We start from the raw sequence: 22,234 nt of genomic DNA on the forward strand, positions 1-22,234 counted from the left end.
TGAGATAAGTGCTTACTGGTGAGACATGCATGGAAGTGTAACTCTGGATGTTTCTGACGTCCCTGAACAATATTTTCTTATCTGTATTTGATCATGATTGTTAAAACAAAATTATGATTACATATACTGAGTATTCTTGCAACATTTTTATTGTTTTATTGTCTTTTTAGTTGTATATGTGCAAAAACAGGCAATAATGAATTTGTTCCAGAATGAATAGAGGACATATACAGTATTTCACTGTTGATACATGCAACAACGATCATTTCTGATGTAATTTGTTTATTAATTAATACGTTCCAAATCATGGTAGACTGCAAATAAACCTCTTAAAGTCTTATTTTCTTGTGAAACAAGTGCAAAAAATCACATGCAGTAAACTACAATAGAAATCAACTTGCACTTTTAAGGTTGATTTGAATTGGAAACAGGTTGAAATATGCTTGAACTGACAGTTTTTCCATTTTTATTAAAGATTCTGTATTGACAATGACTTGATAAGATGGATATTTTGTTTTTGAAGTGTGTGTGTGTCTTCTCTGTCTCTATGTAAAGGCTACAATCAGCTCTCAGTAGAGTAAATTTACTCTGAATTCAATCTTAATGCAACAATTATAACCTGGTTGAGGTGATATGACGACTGCATAGACGAGTCTTCTTTAGTCAAGAATGTATTTAAATGCTCTGATGATGTTGATGTTTTCTTCTCTATATTTAACTCGTTTCCTTTTCTTGACAAAATTCTCCATTTTTTAATTACATTTTGTTACAAAGTTTCCTCTTTCTTTCTTCCTGCCTTTGTCCTTGAATTGTCCCTTCCTCCCTTCTGTCATTTCTTTCTTCCTTCCCTCCTTCTTTTCTTTCTTCTTCCCGACTTTCTTTGCTGCCTTTTCTTCCCTCCTCCTTTCCTGTTTTTCTTTCTTTATTTCCTCCTTCCTTTCCTCTTCTCTCTCTACTTTCTTACTTCCATTATTCTTTGCATCCCTCCTTCTTTTCTTCTTTTACTTCCTTCTTTTCTTCCTTCCTTCTTGCTTGACCTTCTTCCTTGTCTTTTTTCTTCCTTCCTTCCTTCTTTCACATTTCCTCATCTTTCCTTCCTTCCTTTTTCTCTTCCTCCCTTCCTACCTTTCTTTCATCTTTCCTCATCTCTCCTTCCTTCCGTTCTTCCTTTCTTTTCTCCTTTTTTCTTTCATTGTCCCTTTCATCCTTTTTTTTCCCTGTATGTCATAAAACATTCACGGCGTCCTTCCAGTTTGGATTTATCAACAAAAGACAAGGAAGGAAGAGGCAGAAGGCAGGAGTGGAGGAAGACAGGAAAGTGAGAACGACGACGAGAGAGACGAGTGGTTTGTGTGTAAGAGGAGGAGGGGGAGGAGGCGCATAGATGAACAGAGGAGGAGAGAGAAGATGAAAGAGTGTGAGCGGAGGAAGAGGAGGATAAGACGGAGGACTGCTGAGCTTTTCTTTTTCATCCCCGCTGCTCTATCCGACGCTCTCTGTCCGAGTCCGCTGTGCTGCAGAATGACTAGGCAGTATCAGCAAGGAGAGAGAGGGAGGGAAGGAGGGAGGGAGAGAGAGAGAGAGAGAAAGAGAGAGAGAAGGTAGCGGAGAAAAGGAAATAAAAGGGCTGAAATGGAGGAGAGGATGGCGGAGACAGGATAGGAGAATAAAAAAGGAGAAGGGAGAGGAAATAAGAACGATGACATGGGAAAGCAGCGGAGGGGAGAGAAGGAGGGAAAAAGAGGTAACGAAGTGGGGAGACTTAACAGACCGCTACAAATGCGTCAGCGGGCTAATTTTCGTTAGCCTATATTCTCGTTCCGGATGAAGTGAATCAGTGAAGAAGCTCATAAAAAAAAAAAACTGTCCATGGAAAATCAGTAAAGCTCCGTAAAGCATAGAGAAGTCAGTAAAGCTTGTTAACCAAACTGCCACGCTTCTTCATTCTTTCACCAGTATTTAGTCCTGACAAACTGATCCAAAGAACATTAAAAAAAAATGACTTCTACTTAACCAGATTTTGAGAAACCACATTTAAGGATCCCTTCAATAAAAGTAAAAATGTTCCAATTTCAAAATTTTATTTAACTTTAACTTATTCTGGTTCTTTATGCAGCGCCTCGGTTCAGCCTCTGTCTGAAACAGGCAGTTTTAGCTCCTGTCTCTTTAAGACCCGCCTCCCAATGAGTCCACTCTGTTCTGATTGGCCAGCTCCAGAGGCTACGTAAACAAACAGTAGTAGTAGGATTTTATTTCTTTTCCTCATTTTTTACTCAAAATGTCAGCTTCTCAAATACAGCGGTACATGTTTGACCTAAAATCCGATCCGAAACCCAAGAAACAACCATAGCGACAGACTATGGACCGGACGGCTGTTTGTGATCATGCACGAACAATATGACGTCTGTTTGATAGAAAGTGGAGGTAACACTGAAAATGAAGCATTCTAAAGCAGACTAAACCCTGAGCTTTTGACTTTCAGGGAGCATTTTTACGTCCTGGCATGTTATGTCCATAGACTGTAATAAATAATGGACGTAACCATCAAGATGTCACCCACTGGTTTGTGGACTCTCGTTTTGAAGCCTTTGCGTTTCAATTTTGATTGTCGCCACCATGGATTTTTGGAGCCAGAAGTGACCATATTTGGACAAAAGGGTGGAGCTGACCCTAACGCTAGCTGCTAGCTTGGTTAGCACGACGCATTTACACTTTATGATTAACTTTGATAATGCTAATGCTAATTTTCACTAGCAAAAAAAACAGGCTTAAAACCATTAAAACAAAATGTTCTTACTGGAAAAATCAGACTCCTTAGAGAGTCTTTTATCACGACCAAACACTCAACAAGACTTTTTTAGGCGACCAAAATGTTACAACTAACTTTCATGAACTGAAAACACTGAAATAGTGACGGCTACTACTACGCCTATACTCTGTGAATCTGACTGTTGCGCCATAGTTACGTTACCTAAACAACGTTGTCACCGTGGTAGCGACTCACCTGTGACGGCAGCCACCTGTCACTCAAAGTGGCCACACCCTTAATTATGCATAACTTAAGGCCTTAATACAATTTAAACGGGTAAGTTATATAAAAATTTACCCCCCGTACAGTTGAGACCAAAACTGTTTTTTGCACCAGGCTGTAAACATGTTTATTTCTGCTGTAAATTTGGGCATTTTAACATGAGGGTCTAGAGCCTCTCAAAGAGAAGATGAAAGGGGGGGGGGGGGGGGGGGAGTGAGAGGGAGGAGAGACAAAGAGAAATGGAGACAGAAAGGAGATAAAGAGCACTAGAATCGGGGTTTGTCAGATCTCACATTAAAGTTCAGTTTGAGCCTCTGGGGCCGCCGTAGTCGGCTTTGAAATTCTCCTGTAAGCATCAGCTTAATCATCACAGCTCAGTCTGACTATGTGTGTGTGTGTGTGTGTTTGTGTGTGTATGCCTATCAATTACGGCATTAAGAGAATTGACCTTCAGAGTTAGTGAAAAGCTTAATGATGGAGATAATGAATCCGACTCACACTGCACACATAACCACAAACACACACACAAATTGAGTGTAATAGCCCTTTGGAAAGGCATGTATCTGCAGTGTGATGTGTTTATTCTGTCATTCTGTTCACTAAACACACTCAGATGGCACACAAACACACACACACACACACACACACAGACACATTGATATGCAAATGGAGCATCAGCACAAAAGCCGACAGACATCAAACAAAGAAAGTGGAACAGGTTGTTCACACACACACACACACACACACGCACACGCACGCACGCACGCGTGCAAACCACACACACTATAATATGACAACCGCAGGGATGTTTTATCAATAAATCATCAGCCTAGACATTAAAATGCTGCAGGCTGAGGGGAAAGCAGCGAAACACACACACACACACACACACATGCACTAACACATACACAAAGACACAAAGGAGCAGACATTTTTAAAAAATTAACCTGTGAGTACACACACAAAAACTTAAGAACACACACACATACAGACATGGAAGGAAAATCATATTTCGGAGTGCATTAGATGCTGTTTCCAATTGACTCCCATTCAAAAAGCATCACCTTCTCTCTAGAGGTCAAGCATTTTTTAAACAAGTAATTATGGTCTAAATCGCTAAATTCGAGGCCTCTAATAAATGTGCTGGTGGACATTTTGGAAATTATTACTCCGTTAGAAGATTTGGAGACTTAGTCGGCTTTGATGTCTGCTGTGTGGGCCAACCAATGGGTGACATCACACCTCGCTACGTCCATCTTTATATACAGTCTGCACACACAGACACACACACACACACACACAGTTCCTGCTTTCTGACCACGCCACACACAATCATCCAGAAACACTAGAGACACACACACACACACACTTAATGCTTGATAGCACTCATTGTAATCCTCGGAGAGAGAAGAACACAAACATACATATTCAAACACCCTTAACAGACGCTCTTTGTCCCCCTAAATTCTGCTCACCAAGAACCAGCACAAAGCAAATTCAAACAATTCACAAACAACTACTGTATATACTCGATTAAACAGCTGATACATTACACACACACACACACATATATTGTCCCAACCTTCCTCCACAGTGGAGTCGAGCTGGGTGACTTTCACAGCCAGCTGGTCAACTCTCTCCTGCAGGCTGCTCATCCTCAGGTAGAAGCTGTTAGCTTCGTTGAACAATTCTCCGAAAATGTCCTCTGCATGGCGACCTGAACGAGACACACACACACACACACACACACACACACACACACACACACACACACACACACACACAGGGTTAGGTTCGATACTTTTAATTTAATTTCCCTTTCCTGACATAGCTTTTCTTTCATCCCGGGGAAAGTTAACAGAGTCACACTGTCACATTCGCCAGCTGAGCTCTGCTTCACATCCCAGTAATAAAATCAGCAGGGAAAATGACTCCTCATTCTTTAAAAAAACAAAAAAAAGAAAAAAAAAGAGCAAACAAACACATTGTTGGCAGGCAAACAGCTACTAGACTCTCTGGATATTGTTGCATCTCATTTATTTCAATTTTCTCGGCATCAACTAATCATGAAAAAAGAATCGTCTGCTTGATTAGCTGCACTCTGAGAGTTTTATTTAGAACAAAGTCTGCACGGAAATTCATTACTGACCCCTGGCAGCATATGTGGTAAAATAAACTTCACTTACTAGCTTTTTCCAAAGCTTTTGACCACCTTAGCCAGGAACTTATCATGTGACCAAAGTGAGTGATTGAAGCTCTGGAAAAAGCTAGTGAATAAGCCTGGAGTTTGAAATATTTTATCACTAAAACACAGTTATGTTTACATCCAGTATTTCTAACCAAAATGTACTGGTGTTTATCCTTGAGGCCGAACAAACACGTTTAATGTATTTCCTTTTGCCTACATAACCACCACTAACTGTCAATCAGTATTAGAGTCTGAAATATGCACAAAACAGACACCAATTTGTCAAAAGCACCACTACTGTAGTGGTCAAAAAAGTGTCAGTCAGCTCATTTTCTTGTCCTCTTCGGGCAGGTTGAGCAGCAAGAATAAGGATTTCATGTGGGCAGCAGAAATTATTATAACTTTAACGTTTTTTAGTGTGATAAAACCCAAATAAATAGTAGAACATTAGCCTGTTAAAGCAGAAAGGGGCTGCATGAAAAGAAAAAATTCATAGAAATGGAGGTCAGTCACTCCTCTTCCTCCTCCTCCTCCTCCTCCCTCCGTCTGTCTCAGCAGGACAGGCTGCCTCCTGCCGTGCACCTGTCGGACTGAATATGTAAAAGAACATTTCTGTCTGCGAGAGTGTGCGTTTTGTGTGTCTGCGAGCGTGACGCACAGAGAAGTACGGAAATTTAAAAGCATTTACCAAACCAAATAAAATGCACACACACCTGCTACGTATCCTCAGTCTCTCTGCATCTCTTATCCTCTCTTCCTCTCTCTCTCTCTCTACCTTTCAACACCCACATCATAACAGATGGAGCAGAGGCAGAGAGCGTTCACTCATTCACAGTGAGCTGTCAGTGAATTTTAACTGTTAATCACATCTAAATAGCTTTTTTTTTTCCCCTTTACTTTTCCACTGTATGATCTACAGTAAATCTGGTCTGAGTCTCTGTTTAACACTTTCAAAAAACACGACGTCATCAGCTGGATTTCAAGGCTCGGGGTGAAAATATTCAAGAAAAGGAAAAACAGCATCGACTCGTTACACTGTGTTTGTACTGTGGGTCAATTTTTATGGCTGAGTCACATGTTTATGTGTGTGTTATTGGATCTACCTCTTTTTTTTTTTTCCAAACAGGCAGTTTGAAACTGACTGCTAAACACTGTGACAGCTGCATTTACAGTAACGCTGACTGCTTCCTCTCAGTAAACAACTGCTGGAATGCATCTGATCAGCATGTGCCTTGTTTGCACTTAGCATTTAAACACAACATCTCGAGCGATGTGTTTACAAGTACGTACAGCATCTCTAAATGTATCTGCACTCAAAATGCTAAGGATGACACGCCGGGATCTGACTGCTCGTGGTAAATTTGAAGTTTTTCAGGGATGCATATGACCTGAATGCATATGGTCTTCTTCTGTTTGGAAGGTAGAAACCAATCTTTTGGGTTTGTGTGTAGTTTAATCAAAAATGCAGATAGTTAAGTTCAAATGTGCATTTCTTTGTCGGCGGCAGCGGTCGCGTGTCAGCAGGTAAAGTGCTGAACATTACAGAGAAACATTACTCACATCCTGAACCTCTGTATACTCACTGAGACTGCCCAGCTGTTTGATGATGGCTGCCAAGGTGCTGTTAGTGACGCACTCCAGTTCGCTGGTCACCCCATCTGGCAGCGCCCCGCGGCACAGGTGCCTGGGCTCGATGTTCCTCTTCACCAACGGCATCCTGGTTTATACCTGAGGAAACAACGGAGAGAATGTTAAGGTTTTTTTTTTGGTTAATGGTGAAATCTGTTTTATGAAATAAGACCCCGAAGATACTGAAGACATCACCGAAACTGTGTCTCAAGCAGCTCGACTCAACTCTGCTGGGTATGTTCTGACATTTGTTAACACGCCGTCGCTATAAAATAAGTACATCCGCGCTGACAGATCAGAAAATGAGAAGAAAGCGGAGGAAAAATGGGGTTGGTGCTCAGCTGCGAGTCCTGATGGAGACGGAGGTGTCATGTCCGCCGTGGGACGCAGTCGCTCATCGCACTGCTTAATGTCAATGCGGCCGGGATGAGCCAAGAGCCAAATGAGCCGGAAAGAAGTTTCTAAATGGTGCTAACGAGTTGCCACTGTGGCCAGAGAAACCACGAGGGAAAGAGACTGAGGGAGAAAAAGACAGGGACAAAAGATGAGTATAATGGAAGATAGACAGAAAAAATGAGAGGGTGAAAGAGTTATGACAGCGACTGAAAGACAGCGAGAGAGAAGAAAGAGTCTGTTCTAGGAAAACAGACTGTCAGTGTGTGAAAGTGGCCGAGCCACATGGGAAGAGCTACATATAGATGTTGTATGTATGTCATAGAATGAGGCGAGTCAGGCGTCCTTCTGCTGGGTAAATAAATGCTTCAGTTTAAACCTGCATTAATCACACATATAGCTCATGTAACCAAAATTATCAAGAATTAACACAAAACTCTGTAGATTTATGAAGCGTTTTAGCCTCTTTCATCTCATTGTTTTGGTTTTATGAGCCTGTGCATTTATTGGTTGATTGTGAGCCACTTTTATTAGAGCCCAAACTCAAAAAAGCTCAGATAACTTAAATGTACATCAAACGCAGACAGACAGACAAACATCTAGCATCAGGCAGTTTCTAAATTACAGAAGATTGTTTTACAAGTTTATACATTTAGCATTATAAGCTGCTTTAGACTAAAAACATCTGTTAAATATATCTGTAATGAAATGTAGTGAAATCATGTAACTGCGCTCTGCCAAAAACTACCATAAAAAAGAAAACATACACAAAAGAATGGCCACAAGGACGCTGAGATTTGCTTATCAGGTAACTGCTAGTTCATCATCCTACAAGGCTCCAGAATACTGTATGTTCACTCTGGTATCTACTTTCTCACAAGGTTAAACCTCGCAGCTTTTAGAAAGAAGTGTGCATTTATTTTTAGGTTGAAATGTGCAACTTTTGAAATAAAGTGTGGTTGAGGTTAAAATGCTCAACTTTTGATTTGAAGTGTCCAATTTTGTGGTTAACATGTACAACTTTTTGGTGGGTGATTACACTTTTTAGGGTAAAATACGCAGCTCTTAAATTGAAGTGGGAAATTTGGGGGGCTGAACTGTACAATTTTGGTTTGAAATGTGTGATTTTTAGGTTGAAATGTGTAACTTTTGGGTTTATGTGTGCAATTTTTAGGTTGAAGTGTGTAATTCATAGGTTAAACTGGGCAGCTTTTAGAAAGAAGTGTGTGTTTTTTTAGGTTGAAATGCGCAACTTTTGATTTGAAGTATGCAATTTTATGGATAAAGTGGGAAACATTTTGGTGCACTACAAGTTTTAGGTTGAAACTACAAGTATTAGGTTGAAATGTGCAACTTCTGGGTTTATGTGTGCAATTTTTAAGTTAGTGTGTGCAACTGATAGGTTAAACTAGGCAGCTTTTGGAAAGAAGTTTGCTTTTTTTAGGTTGAAATGCACAACTTCTGATATAAAGTATGCAATTTTGTGGTTAAGGTGGGAAACATTTTGGCACACTACAAGTTTTATGTTAATAAATATACAATTCTTATGTTGAAGTGGGAAATTGGGGGCTTAAGTGTGCAGTTTTAGTTTGAAATGAGGGATTTTTAGGTTGAAATGTGCAACTTTTGGGTTTAAGTGCAACTTTTGGGTTTAAGTGTGCAATTTTTAGGTTAAAGTAGTTGAAATACACAACTTTTTGGGTCAGGATCAGGTTGCAAAAATTTTTAAATTACTTTACAAAAGGAGAGAAAAAAATGGAGCCTTAGAATACACTAAAAAAGATAAGTAGATTCATCATTAACTGCAACTACACTGTAATTTGGCCATTTGGCTCTTTGAGGTAATTTTCATGACAGACATGGACAGTTAAAATGAGGAAGAGGAGCTGGATAAAAGTGAGTGAAAACTACCGACGGAGCCGAACACGTGAGAGGAAACTGCTCAGCTCTTCTGAGTTTGGAGTGAACTCTCTATGTGGGACACGCTTGTTATTTTTGGGCCTCGATTTTGTGCGAGGGTGTGTGTGTGTGTGTGTGTGTGTGTGTGTGTGTGTTCATGCCTGAGAGTTTGTGCGTGCGGCACGTGTGTCTGCGCGCCTCAGAAGTTAAAACGATGTGTGACTTCTCGGCAAGTGTGTGCGTGTGTGTGTGTTCTCGCTCTGTGTGCACGTGAAAGACTGCGTATAATGCACATGTGGGAGGGTATGTGTGTGTGTGTGTGTGTGTAAGTGTGTGTGTGTGTTCCCAGGTCAGTGCTCTGGAAACGTGCCAGTCTCACACTCTCTCCCACGCTTCTAATATAATCGCTGGCACAATTAATATTTCCGGGACGAGAGGCATGAAGCAGAAACAATGGAGGTAAACAAAAACACATGAATTCGCTGCCAAATTGTGTGCATGTGTGAGCGCGTGTGAAACCTGAATCTTTCATAATGAAAGACATGCTAATACTCGTCTGTAATATCAATTCTCGAGCTAATTTACAGACTTATCAAGCACAAAATGTGTGCACATGTTCCTTAATTTATTTGTAATTTGTCTGACTCAACCACACATGACAACTTTAATAAAAAACGACTAGTTTGTCCTCTTTACGTCTCTCTCTCTCTCTCTCTAATAGCTTCTGACATTCAATTATATAAACCAACTCGGATCGCGCCGGCTTGTCTTAAGAGTGTGATCGAGCTTCTTTGAATGTGTGTGCGTACATGTGTGAGTGAGCTAATATCAAACCCCCTCCTCCAGCTGCTGTAAATAATCTAACACTCTGGCTGTTTAATAATACATACACACTCATCCTCATACTCTGCCGCCGCCGCCTCAATAGCTTCATCTCTCATTTGTCTCACCAGTCTGACCCCTCCCCGCTCGTCTTTTATGCCGTATATTCTCGCTCTAGATCTTCACTCCATCTCTGCCTGGTTTCATTAATAAATCAGGATGGGTGAATATCTCTTCCTCTAACTCCCCAGTCTCCAACAGCGAGCGGGTATTTCCCCGTCTCTGCGTGTGTGTGTTTTTATCGGCGAGTGTGTGTTCAGTGCGAGATAACAGGGGGATTGTGTGCGAGGGATGCTGGCGTGTACTAGATGTTGAGGCCACTTAGTCTGGTTTTTGTGATGTGGATCCTCCCTCTCTTTGACATACACACGCACGCACACATACACGTTTAGCCTACTTGGGTCACTTCTGGGGACATTGCATAGGCTTACATTACCCATTAATCCTAACCCTAAACACTACTTGTTTAACCCTAACCCTAATCCTAACCACTACTTGCTTAACCCTAACCACTACTTGTTTAACCCTAACCCTAATCCTAACCACTACTTGCTTAACCCTAACCCTAACCACTACTTGTTTAACCCTGACCCTAACCTTAACACTACTTGCTTAACCCTGACCCTAACCACTACTTGCTTAACCCTGACCCTAACCTTAACACTACTTGCTTAACCCTAACCCTAACCACTACTTGCTTAACCCTAACCCTAACCACTATTTGTTTAACCCTGACCCTAACCACTACTTGCTTAACCCTGACCCTAACCACTATTTGTTTAACCCTGACCCTAACCACTACTTGCTTAACCCTGACCCTAACCTTAACACTACTTGCTTAACCCTAACCCTAACCACTACTTGTTTAACCCTAACCCTAACCCTAACCACTACTTGTTTAACCCTAACCCTAATCCTAACCACTACTTGCTTAACCCTAACCCTAACCCTAACCACTACTTGTTTAACCCTAACCCTAACCCTAACCACTACTTGTTTAACCCTAACCCTAATCCTAACCACTACTTGCTTAACCCTAACCCTAACCCTAACCACTACTTGTTTAACCCTAATCCTAACCACTAATTGCTTAACCCTAACCCTAACCACTACTTGTTTAACCCTAACCCTAATCCTAACCACTACTTGCTTAACCCTAACCCTAACCACTACATGTTTAACCCTAACCCTAATCCTAACCACTACTTGCTTAACCCTGACCCTAACCTTAACACTACTTGCTTAACCCTAACCACTACTTGTTTAACCCTAACCCTAATCCTAACCACTACTTGCTTAACCCTAACCCTAACCACTACTTGTTTAACCCTAACCCTAACCACTACTTGTTTAACCCTAACCCTAACCACTACATGTTTAACCCTAACCCTAATCCTAACCACTACTTGCTTAACCCTAACCCTAACCACTACTTGTTTAACCCTAACCCTAACCACTACTTGTTTAACCCTAACCCTAACCACTACTTGTTTAACCCTAACCCTAATCCTAACCACTACTTGCTTAACCCTAACCCTAACCACTACTTGTTTAACCCTAACCCTAATCCTAACCACTACTTGCTTAACCCTAACCCTAACCACTACATGTTTAACCCTAACCCTAATCCTAACCACTACTTGCTTAACCCTGACCCTAACCTTAACACTACTTGCTTAACCCTAACCCTAACCCTAACCTTAACCACTGACCCAATCAATGTTTTCCCAATTGCGGACATGGCTTTGTCCAGGTAGTCGGGGGCTGAGCAAAACTCGGAGGAGTGGCTGAGACTGTCACTAAAATGAGAGTAGCTGGTCCACCTTAAGTGAGCCTGGGCCTCGCTGACTACAGGGCTAACCCCCTTCACTTCAGCTGGCGGGCATGCAAGACACGGGAACTTGTCTCGGGTCTTGATGAGTTGTAGCATTTACTCACCGACAAACAGCCTAAACTGTACACACAATGCACTGCTACGTTCAACGCTACACTGCTAAATTCATACTGTCTGCTCCGATCACCAGCCTCACCGTCACATACCCGCTCTCTCTCTCTCTCTCTTTCTCTCACACAACCTACGCACTGAACTATTCCTTAACGGAGCTACTTGCATAACACATTTTAGTTTAAAAAACATCTTAAAAATACATTAAAAAAAATTCCCCCTAATGTTTAGGCCCAACAGGGAGTCAACTTAGGCCTCACAGGCTGCAATACACTGGCTGAACCTTGGATAAGTCAGACTCAGACACACACAGACTGCATTTTGATCCAAAGGCACTTATTCTCTTCACACAAGCCCATTCAGGTCAGCTGCAGGGCAAGGTGACATCATCCTGATGGGCTACACTCTTGATTTAAAGACACTAGAAAGGACTGAAAAGCAAGTAAGTAGAAGACAAAAAACGTCCGACATGTCGGTCCTTCCTCTTGGACCTTGTGAGGCATTTTACAAACAGAATGAGATGTCTTTCACCATGACACACACTACATGCACTGAAGTGACAAACTGTCGTGCCCGATACTCATTTTCATTCCCAACACCTCACGTCTGTCGGATCAGACCATTCACATGATGACATATTGTAATTTGATCCCAGAATTAATTTATTTCGTGTGAAAGAGATAAAACACCTCTGAGCAGTTCCCTGCAGTGACCAACAAGATCTTTTCTTTTTTGGGCCTGGAGTAACTACATTTAAAGTTTCATTGCATTGACTTTAAATGTAAAATCCACATTTATTGATATGTAAAAAAAACAAAACGTAGACTTATACGACTACAAAAAGTGTGCCAAGCAACCACAATATTTAAAACCTCTAACAAAGAAGTTAAGTCTTCAAATGATTTATTTCACAGTGTTTTAAATGCACAATTTTAGGCATTTTAAGACATTTGGGACCAGAAGACACAGAGGGAATGAAGAAATTAACAAGCTAACAGGGAGGAGAGAGGAGGAAAAAGTGTGTCGTGGAGCCATGGGAACGTTGCCATGGCAACGCGCTGAGGAATCTGCTCCGCTGCTCAAAAGTGGAACTTGACGAGACTCCGAAAATAGTATGAAAGAGGAGAAAGGGAGTAAAAGAGGATGGGGAGATGAATAAAGAGAGGAAAAGTTGGATGGAAAGGAGGAAAAGAAGGAAGGATGGACATCCCTGTAAGAACTAAAAATAGAAACTTTAAATCTGTAGAGGATTTATTGCAATCTGATAACCGAACACAACATAAGGAGAGTTTAGGGTGCAGCAACTAAAAAAAAAAAAAAAAAAAGCAACACAGGAATCACGTCTAACAGTTCGGAAAGTCAAACTCTGAAAAGGCGCTCCTGATCAAAGATTCATGACAAGATGAAATTGTTTTTAGAGCTCTTCGGAGAAAAGTTGCAGCTGCATGAACAACCCTGTCAGATACCTAAAGACAGAAGCTTTGAAGTCAGAGATGGAGAGTTTTACATGCATCAGGTCATAGTTAGTGCCAACATCCTGCAGCTGGGACGCCAAAGAAACTGAAATAAATGGTTTAGATTATTCATGCCGCCGTACAGCTCTGCATTAACCATTACATACTGTTCAGATCAAATTTGACCCATTTTTACATTTCAGAGCAGCAAAAACACCCTAAACACCCTTTCTTATAGGACTTTTCCTCATTGTGACCTAGAATATACAAAAATAGGAATATTTCAGCTTTTCTAAATTTTTATGCAGCTGATTCACATTGTTTTTACATACTGTAGAGGGTAATCTGAGGTGAATTTGACCCATATTTATTCAAAAACTAAATAATTACCCTCAAGAATGTTGCTGCATTCTTCACATTCAATAACATTCATTGAAATCACAATGTTCTCCTGTTTTAGGTCACACAGGACCACAATACAGTGTGATTGTGAATGTTTTTTTCTCTGTAAATACACTTTCTCTGCTCTCTGAGGATCCTCTCTGGGGATTAATCACCCTTTTATTAACGACTGATGAGGTGTTTATGAATGAAAAATTGATATCTGGTTCAGAAGTTTGAGACTAATTATGATTGGATACAGTGACGGGTCAGAATATGAACAGTATGTAAGGATTATTGCAACTGAGACCCCTGTAACATCACTGAGGGACAAGTCGCTCCTGCATTGGTGATTTTCACGTTCTAACATAAATTGATGACTCATTACTGTATTTCGTCCTCTAAAAAAGGTTAAATGAACCCTACAGGCCATTGTGCATATTACATACACAGTTTACAGTAGGTTGAAGGCTTCCAGTTACTGAGCTGCAGTTAGACGAGACATATAAGCTGTTTCAGAGATCAACTTCCTAACCAAAAGCCCATTTAACACCCATTTCAGGTATGTTACACCATGAGAAGACTAACGTGCTTATCTGGGAAACCGTCCAAAGTTTGGCTCGTGGTCACACTTCTACCTCTGTTTCTACATTTAACAGCTCTTCCTACTCTTCCACATTCTCCCTTCCTCCTCCTCCTTATGTCTTAATGTCTGCACGTATAACAACATTTGTAATCAGATAAGACTTGATCTGACTGATCCCTGACTGACTGGAGCCTGTTCGTGAGGAGGTGCTGGGATGTTGGACCAAACATCTCCCCAGGGTGCACATTAACAGACTTTGTTGGTCTTAAAATCTGATTAAAAGACACAGATGCTCTATTTTTATTGCATTTGATGTATTTGGGGATGTAATTAAGCAGAAAATAACTAATTTCTGATTTTTCACGTGCATTGATTTATATGTGTGCGTGCAGATAAAGAAGGAGACGATATTAATTACTGTCTATAACCAAACTCATCATTCCTGCAGGCTGTCAGGCAGGCATCAGCTAATGCTATTACTGCTCCGTCTGCTCGGACATATAGAGTTAAGCACACACACACACAATCATGGACACATACACGCAACTCTCCCGCTGTGCTACACCAAGCTAAGTCTGTCTCGGTCTGCTCTGAGGAAGGTTAGCAACCCGCCCACCCGACCCTGTCTCACTCAACCCCCCCCTTCCTCTCCTGCTCCATAGGAGGGACCTGTATAATCACAGCTAATTAGCTTTCTGCAGTAACTAATGGAAATGACAAGCCCTGATTCTTTATGACGATATAATTAGAAGATATACTGCATGAGGGAGCAAGTTGTATTGCCTCTAATGTGACAGCTAGCTGGTGCTGTGTAAGCTTATCACAAATGAACATGTGAGCTGATGCGACAAAAGCTATATGCAAGCATGTACTATATATTACAGGGGTAATGTGAAGCTTACAGAACATAATTGCACAATACGTAATGCTTTTCTGAGAAGCAGTTTATGGTATGAAAGCCTGTCTTATTTCAAGACTAGGTGCTGCATTTTAGAGTTGAAGCCTAAGATAATCTTCCAACTTTGGAAGATTATCGTCGGTGTGCTAGTTACTTCAATCAGAGAGTCTTATTTTGCAAATGCATGCTCTGTATATCAGTGCAGTAAGGCTCACATACATATAACACTGTCTGACTCAGGATGCCCCTAGATGTTCACTACTGGTACTTAAAAGAACAGTTCGACATTTTGGGAAATATGGTTATGTGCTTTTTTGCTTAGTTCGCTTAGAAGTCACGTACGGGGAGTTAAATGCTGTGCAGAGACATTTTATAGCTGTACAGGGTCTTGTAGTCTTGTAGTGGATTGTCAGGCCTCCCAGAAGTCACTGCACTCAGCCAAGAAATAGTTCCAACATGTAACTCCCCATAAAACCATAACTTGTTGTTTTTACACTTCTGTTTGTATATGGATTACACAAACAAGATATTAAGTGTTAGCTGGTGAGTTAGCCTAGCTGCTTCACTCTGCTTCTTTATTCTAAACTTAGATAATCTTCTCCCAACTTCATACTTAACAGACAAATATGAAAACAATCTTATCATCTAATTCTTGGCAAGAAAACTAATTTCCTAGACTGTATTCCCTTAAGGTACTACATGCATTATTTTTGCATTAAAAGCAAGATAGCTGTATCCACAAGAAAGAATCTGAGGGTGCAAAAGGGTCATCACTGGAGTGGTACAAAATTTCATGTCTGTAGCTTTTCTTTTCTCTTTGCCATTACATAACTTTTTGTTTGATACAATGAAACACAATACGGGTCAGCAAAGCACTTCCATTAGTCACCCTCCATGAACAGACTAATTATATACCCTCCCAAGTACACACTACTGAATACACAGTAGCTTGTTTAAGCTTCTATCTTCATATTTTTTATACCAAATCATCAAAGTCCATTTTTGTCACTTGGAATAAACATAAATGATTCCTGTACAGGTAACGGTGACATCTGTAACATCTCTAACAAACATCTTTTAGCTTTATCACCATGTCTTGTGTGTGTGTTCTCTCCCTTATGATCTAATCCTACAGCATTATGTAAAACATGCAGGCTAATTAGCGCATGCAGCGTAGCTCATGTGTGAATGAAGAAGTGGAGCTTTTCCTAAGAATAACGCTGGAAGAAGAAGAAGAAGAAGAAGAAGAAGGTATAATTAAGAGGGTTAATAGGTCGGTTGTTCATGTAAATGAATTAAAGGCAGCGGCACAAAGCTTAATAGAGGGTTGTATGTGCTGTGACACCTACTGTAGATTAGGGTATTGCTTTGCATAAAAGCTTAGAAGTAATGTGTTATTTTCAACAAATCTCTCATTAGTCTGGTTTGCTCATTTGTGCTAGTTTCCAAGACAACACACTTAGTAATTAACCACTGTGCACAGAAATTTTGAATTGCAAAATATAGTGTGTTGCAACATCAAGCGTGTCGGTATTAGCTTTATAAAGATATCTAAAGATGTTGGTTTACATGAAGTACATAACAGATTATTTAATTTTCAAAATTTATAGGTCTAGACTTTTGGAATGAAACTCTAAATGTGCTCTAAGTTGTTTATTGTATGTTGAAAATTAAATGTTTTCCTGTTTTTAGATGAAGCCCTTGTACCTAAGCTTTTCAAGAAATAAGAAAAGCTGCCTTTCAATTTAAAATTCATTTTTAGCTCTAGGGACTACCTCTGCGCTCAGTGCTAATTAGCACGTTAGCATGATAAGTGAACATGGTTAACATTATACCAGCATGTTAGCATTGTAACTGCAAGCATATTAGTGTGCAGATGTTAGCATTTATCTCAAAACAGTTTCACAGAAGTGCCAGCATGGCTGTAAAATATGATTTTCAAACAATACAACATATTGCTATGCTGGTTTGGTTGGTCAATCTCTTCGAAAACAAGTAAAAACTTGTTTAGCAGAAGATTGATAAAAGTGAATTAAAATTGTTCAAAAAAGGTCAAAGTAAAGTATGCAACTGAAATCATTATTTGAAATAGTAAAACTTTTATGGACAAACTGACAGCATTGTACTGAACAGGTTCCTAGAAAAGATGAAAACTTTGTGCCTGAAACCAATTTCAACTTTTCAAGAAATAAGAAAAGCTGCCTTGTTTTCAATTTGAAACTCATTTTTAGCCACGTTAGCTGTGACGGCAATGTCGGTCTATCACTGTGTTCAGTGCTAATTAGCGGTGCTAACATGGTAAGTGAACATTTTACCAGCATGTTAGCATTGTAATTATGAGCATACTAGCATGCTGATTTTAGCATTTAGCTCTTACAGCCTCACAGAGGTGCTAGTGTAAGATGAGATTTATTTCTTGTTTTGAAGATTATGTTATTTTGCTTTTCGTTTGATGTTTTACATGATTTGATTAAGGGAGACATGTAAACTTATTAGCATACTAACATGGTGAGTGAACATGGTTAACATTATACCAGCATGTTAGCATTGTAACTGCAAGCATATTAGTGTGCAGATGTTAGCATTTAGCTCAAAACAGTCTCACAGAGGTGTCAACATGGCTGATTTTAAAACAATACAACATGCTGAGCTGGTTTGGTTGGTCATTCTCTTTTTAAACAATCAACAACTTCTTTAGCATAAGATTGATAAAAGTGAATTAAAATTGTTAAAAGGTCAAAGTAAAGTATGCAACTGAAATCATTATTTGAAATAATAAAACTGGCAGCATTGTACTGAACAGGTTACTAGTACAGATGAAAACTTTGTACCTGAAACCAATTTCAACTTTTCAAGAAATAAGAAAAGCTGCCTTGTCATTTTTAGCCACGTTAGCTGTGACGACAATGTCGGTCTATCACTGTGTTCAGTGCTAATTAGCAGTGCTAACATGGTAAGTGAACATTTTACCAGCATGTTAGCATCATAATTGTGAGAATACTAGCATGCTGATTTTAGCATTTAGCTCTAAAACAGCCTCACAGAGGTACTAGTGTAAGATGAGATTCATTTTTTGTTTTGCAGATTATGTTATTTTGCTTTTGGTTTGATGTTTTACATGATTTGATTAAAGGAGACTTGTAAAGTTATTAAGTGGATTCTGAGGGATCTTTTCCTCCCCACAGAGAAGAATAACATGCAAAATATGAAAATTATGTTTTTACAGCTACAAGATTTCTGTTTGTTGTACTTTATAGGTTACTAGTCCCTCAGGAAAGAATACTGTGTATTAACGGGTAAATTATAGTTTATTTTCACTCGGTTGGATTTCGCCAAACCTAAATATTTCTAAAGCCACAAGGAAATATTTTGGTTTCAACTAATTTTTTTATTACTGACAATTCATCCAACATGACTTTTCTGGATCAGGTATACAAAGTTAATAACAAACAGCTTGAAATACGTGTAATATAACAAAACAGACTGTAAATTCAGGCCTGACTGACAGTGAGCACACAGCTATGAAAACAGGAAAGTGAGCCAACACAGTGAAACAGAGCTAATGTTTTATTCTGAGTCAGGATTACTCTGGTTTTGCTCCGCAGGCCCGGGAAGCTCTCTGCTTGGTCGTACGCCAAGTGTCAGCGAACAAAGGCATCAGTGAACTCAACAAAGCAGAAATGAAAAATTAAAAGAAAATGACTGGAACAAGCTCTCAGCTATATGAAAATCTATAAAAAAAAAAAAAAAAAATGCAGCCATGTTATGTTTGATGTTGCCAAAACAGCGAAAAACCAGTTTTTGTTTGATGTTACTCAAACCTGACTAACTGCAACAATTCCAGTTACAGCTTCATTTTAACCCCAACCCCCCACGCTGACTCTCGCCTCCTCCTGGCCTCCTTTCTCCTCCATCCTCAGCTCCCCGTCTCCCTCGTCTCCCTCTACTCCCTCTACTCCCGCTTCTCTTTCTTTGATGTCTGTACTTGTTGATGCTCTTGGGTGAGGAGCAATTGTAGAAAATGATCACAATTACGACGGCGCTCTCCTCCCCCCCCCCCCCCCCCCCCCTTTCTCACTAATCCTCCCTAAAAACAAATTATGCAAAAGAGTGCGAGAGAGGAGAGGAGAGGAGAAAGATTTTACGGTGGTTGATCTCTCTCTCTCTCTCTCTCTCTATTTTTTTTTTTTTTTTGCAGAAGCAGCAGCAGGCTCTGAGGACTGGTTGTCATGGTTTCTTTGGAAGTATTTTCATTTTTGGCTGGATAATGAAGTGATCTGAGCGGGACAGAGAAGAGAGTTTACTTTGGGCAATGCAGTCCTGCAAGACATCTCCGTCACTTGTCTCCCCTGTGTGTGTGTGTGCATGTGTGTAGGTGTGTGTGTGTAGGTGTGTGTGTGTGTGTGCCTTGAGTACCTTCCAACTGAGGGTGCATGCAGATGAAGTGTTATGAAACAGCCACTTTGATGGAAGGTGAATAAAACATGGGAGACAAAAGAGCTAAAGGCACAATGACACACTCACTCTCACACTCACACACACACTAGCACTCTATCTCTACTCTGATAGTCAAACAGTAGTTTCAATTCATTAGCGGTATTTGTTTTTATCTACTTGGTACAGCAAATACCAGAAGACAAAAAAAAACATCACAGGTGAGAAAAGCCTTGCTGGCATTCTAGGGAAATAACCAGAGCTGCAACTATTAGTCAATTAATCAAATAAAACTATTTTGAATAATCATTTTAGTCATTTTTTAAGCAAAAATGACAACATCTACTGGTTCCAGCTTGTCAAATTTGAGGATTTGATGCTTTTCTTTGCTGTACCTAACAGTAAACTGAACATCTTTGGGGTTTCTGGACTATTTGTTGGACAAAATAAACAATTTAAAGACGTCATCCTCCCCTGTGGGAAACATTTTTCACTATTTTCTGACATTTTATGGCCCAAACTATTCATCTAGGCCTGATTGTAACATGCTTGTCTGTTGTTTTGGATGTTTTAGTGCGCTCCCTTGTCATACATATTAAACAGGGAGCAATCATTTTGTTTTGAAGGGTTTATCTCAGAAAAATCCTGAAAAAACAGCAAAACTTTTTCAGTCAAATCAAACATTATGACTATTTGCTTTAAATGCCCTTGAAGAAAAGAAAAACATCGGTATCATCCTTTAACAAGCAGCTATATGATTAATCTTTATTAAGAACATTAAAATCATCACATCTGAACATATTGGACATCCGCACAAAATAGCAGCTACCAGTAATTTCAGTTGTCGGATCTATTCTCTTCGACTCTCCGCTAATGTGGTTAGTAAACAGGTCAGCCACAGAATGAATGCAATGTTTCTGAACTGCATTCAGCTCTTCGCTCTGTGTGTTTGCATGTGTGTGTGTGTGTGTGTGTGTGTGTGTGTGTGTGTGTTGTGAGAACTCTCCTCGTGCCCCTCCGCGACCCCGTCTCTCACAATGAAATGTGTCGGCCTCAGCACGATTGCAACAAGTCATCCGGCAGGGGCAGAACCATGTGACCTGACACTCTCTCTCTCTCTCTCTCTCACACACACACACAAACACACGCACACACACATATATACACCAAACTGGGTCTACTGGTGAGGGATGAGTGTACAGCAAGGCCTGAAGACTGGGATGGATGCCTGGAGAGACAGGTCACATTAAAGCGGTGATGTGATTTGTCACAGTGTCCCAGTTTCCCTGCTCCCAGTCTGAACTGGGAAGGTAAAATAGAACAGAGACTGACAAAGAAACCAGGAAGCTATAAAGAATATCGGACAAGATCTGGTCAAAGGCTGGCTTGTTGGCTGGTTAAGATGCCAGAACAAATAATCCTCTAGATTCAAAACTGCAGGAACGACAACTGCTGTCAAGCTACAGTTCACACAGCTGATAGAAAATCTAGAGAAAGACTACGGCAGGTGCTTTGTTCATTTCACAGACTGTTTTAAATTATATTTATAGGAAAATGTGAGAGAACGTTTGCTGATCCCAGCACTATATTTCAGGGAACTTAGCACACTGAATCCTGCAGACGATTACTGATACTAATGGGCTGAAGAAATGCAGATTCTCTATCACAATGTACATAATTTAACTTTGTCATATCGCTATATGTAGTAAACTTCTGGGAAATAAATTGAGAAACTGTTAGTAGGTATAATAACCAGATGGGAATGTCTGTTTTTTAGTTAAACCAGTGAATAAAAACTCATCATCTCTAACATTATCATTTAACAGACCTGCATGTCGATCCTCAAAATTGCCCCCAATGGCCTAAAACCCTCAGTAATGTTAAAGGAGGAGCTGCCACGATATGAAGGTTACAGCAAAAGTCACATAACTGGAAACTGTGTTATTTTAAAGAATAAGAAAGTAAGATTCTTGTTAGCATTGCCATACCTTCTTCATGTACAGCATCACTGCATTAGTACATTAAACATCGCTACAATGTGACAACTGAGTTCAACCTTTTGGATTCAGGTGAGCATAAGAGAAAAAAAAAGATAAATAATGACAATAATGACTATTTTCAGTAGCTGTACAGGGAGCGTTTGTGTTGCCTTGAAGCGGCCTGTCAGTGCAGCATTACTGACTATCCCAATATGTTCTCCGACAGCCTCAGAGACAAAACTACAGCTCTGGGATTTCCTCAGACAACTGAAATGTGCACATATGTGCAGCACCAGTCAAAAGTTGGGACACACTGTCTCATTCAAAGTAATGGGAGAGTGTGTCCACAGCAGTCTTACAGTAACAGCCTGGGTTTTAAAATCAGTGCTGCATCAGAGGAGACTGTCTTGCTCCCATTAATTGAAACCACACAGATTTGTTCTTCTCGCCCCAAATGAAATCCTGCTGCAGAGTAAGCACACTCACTCCGCTCACAGGAAGCAGAGGAATTGAAATCCAAGCTGTCTGCTGTGCA

General features: G+C 40.2%; 1 protein-coding gene across 3 annotated transcripts in view; it reads right to left on the bottom strand.

Annotated features, from left to right (window-relative positions):
- The window catches only part of zgc:109889 (uncharacterized protein LOC553542 homolog), a 44,969-nt gene that overhangs the window by 14,298 nt on the left and 8,437 nt on the right, over nucleotides 1-22,234 (bottom strand). For all 3 annotated transcript variants that reach the window (XM_042400316.1, XM_042400315.1, XM_042400314.1), the window contains exons 2-3: nucleotides 6,803-6,947; nucleotides 4,614-4,748 (exon numbers count right to left, since the gene is read on the bottom strand). In XM_042400316.1, coding sequence (XP_042256250.1) covers nucleotides 4,614-4,748; nucleotides 6,803-6,935 — 268 coding nt within the window. In that variant the 5' untranslated portion in view covers nucleotides 6,936-6,947. The remainder of the gene's footprint in view (nucleotides 1-4,613; nucleotides 4,749-6,802; nucleotides 6,948-22,234) is intronic.

The sequence above is a fragment of the Thunnus maccoyii genome, chromosome 22 (genome assembly GCF_910596095.1).
Source record: "Thunnus maccoyii chromosome 22, fThuMac1.1, whole genome shotgun sequence".
NCBI classification, from domain to species: domain Eukaryota; kingdom Metazoa; phylum Chordata; class Actinopteri; order Scombriformes; family Scombridae; genus Thunnus; species Thunnus maccoyii.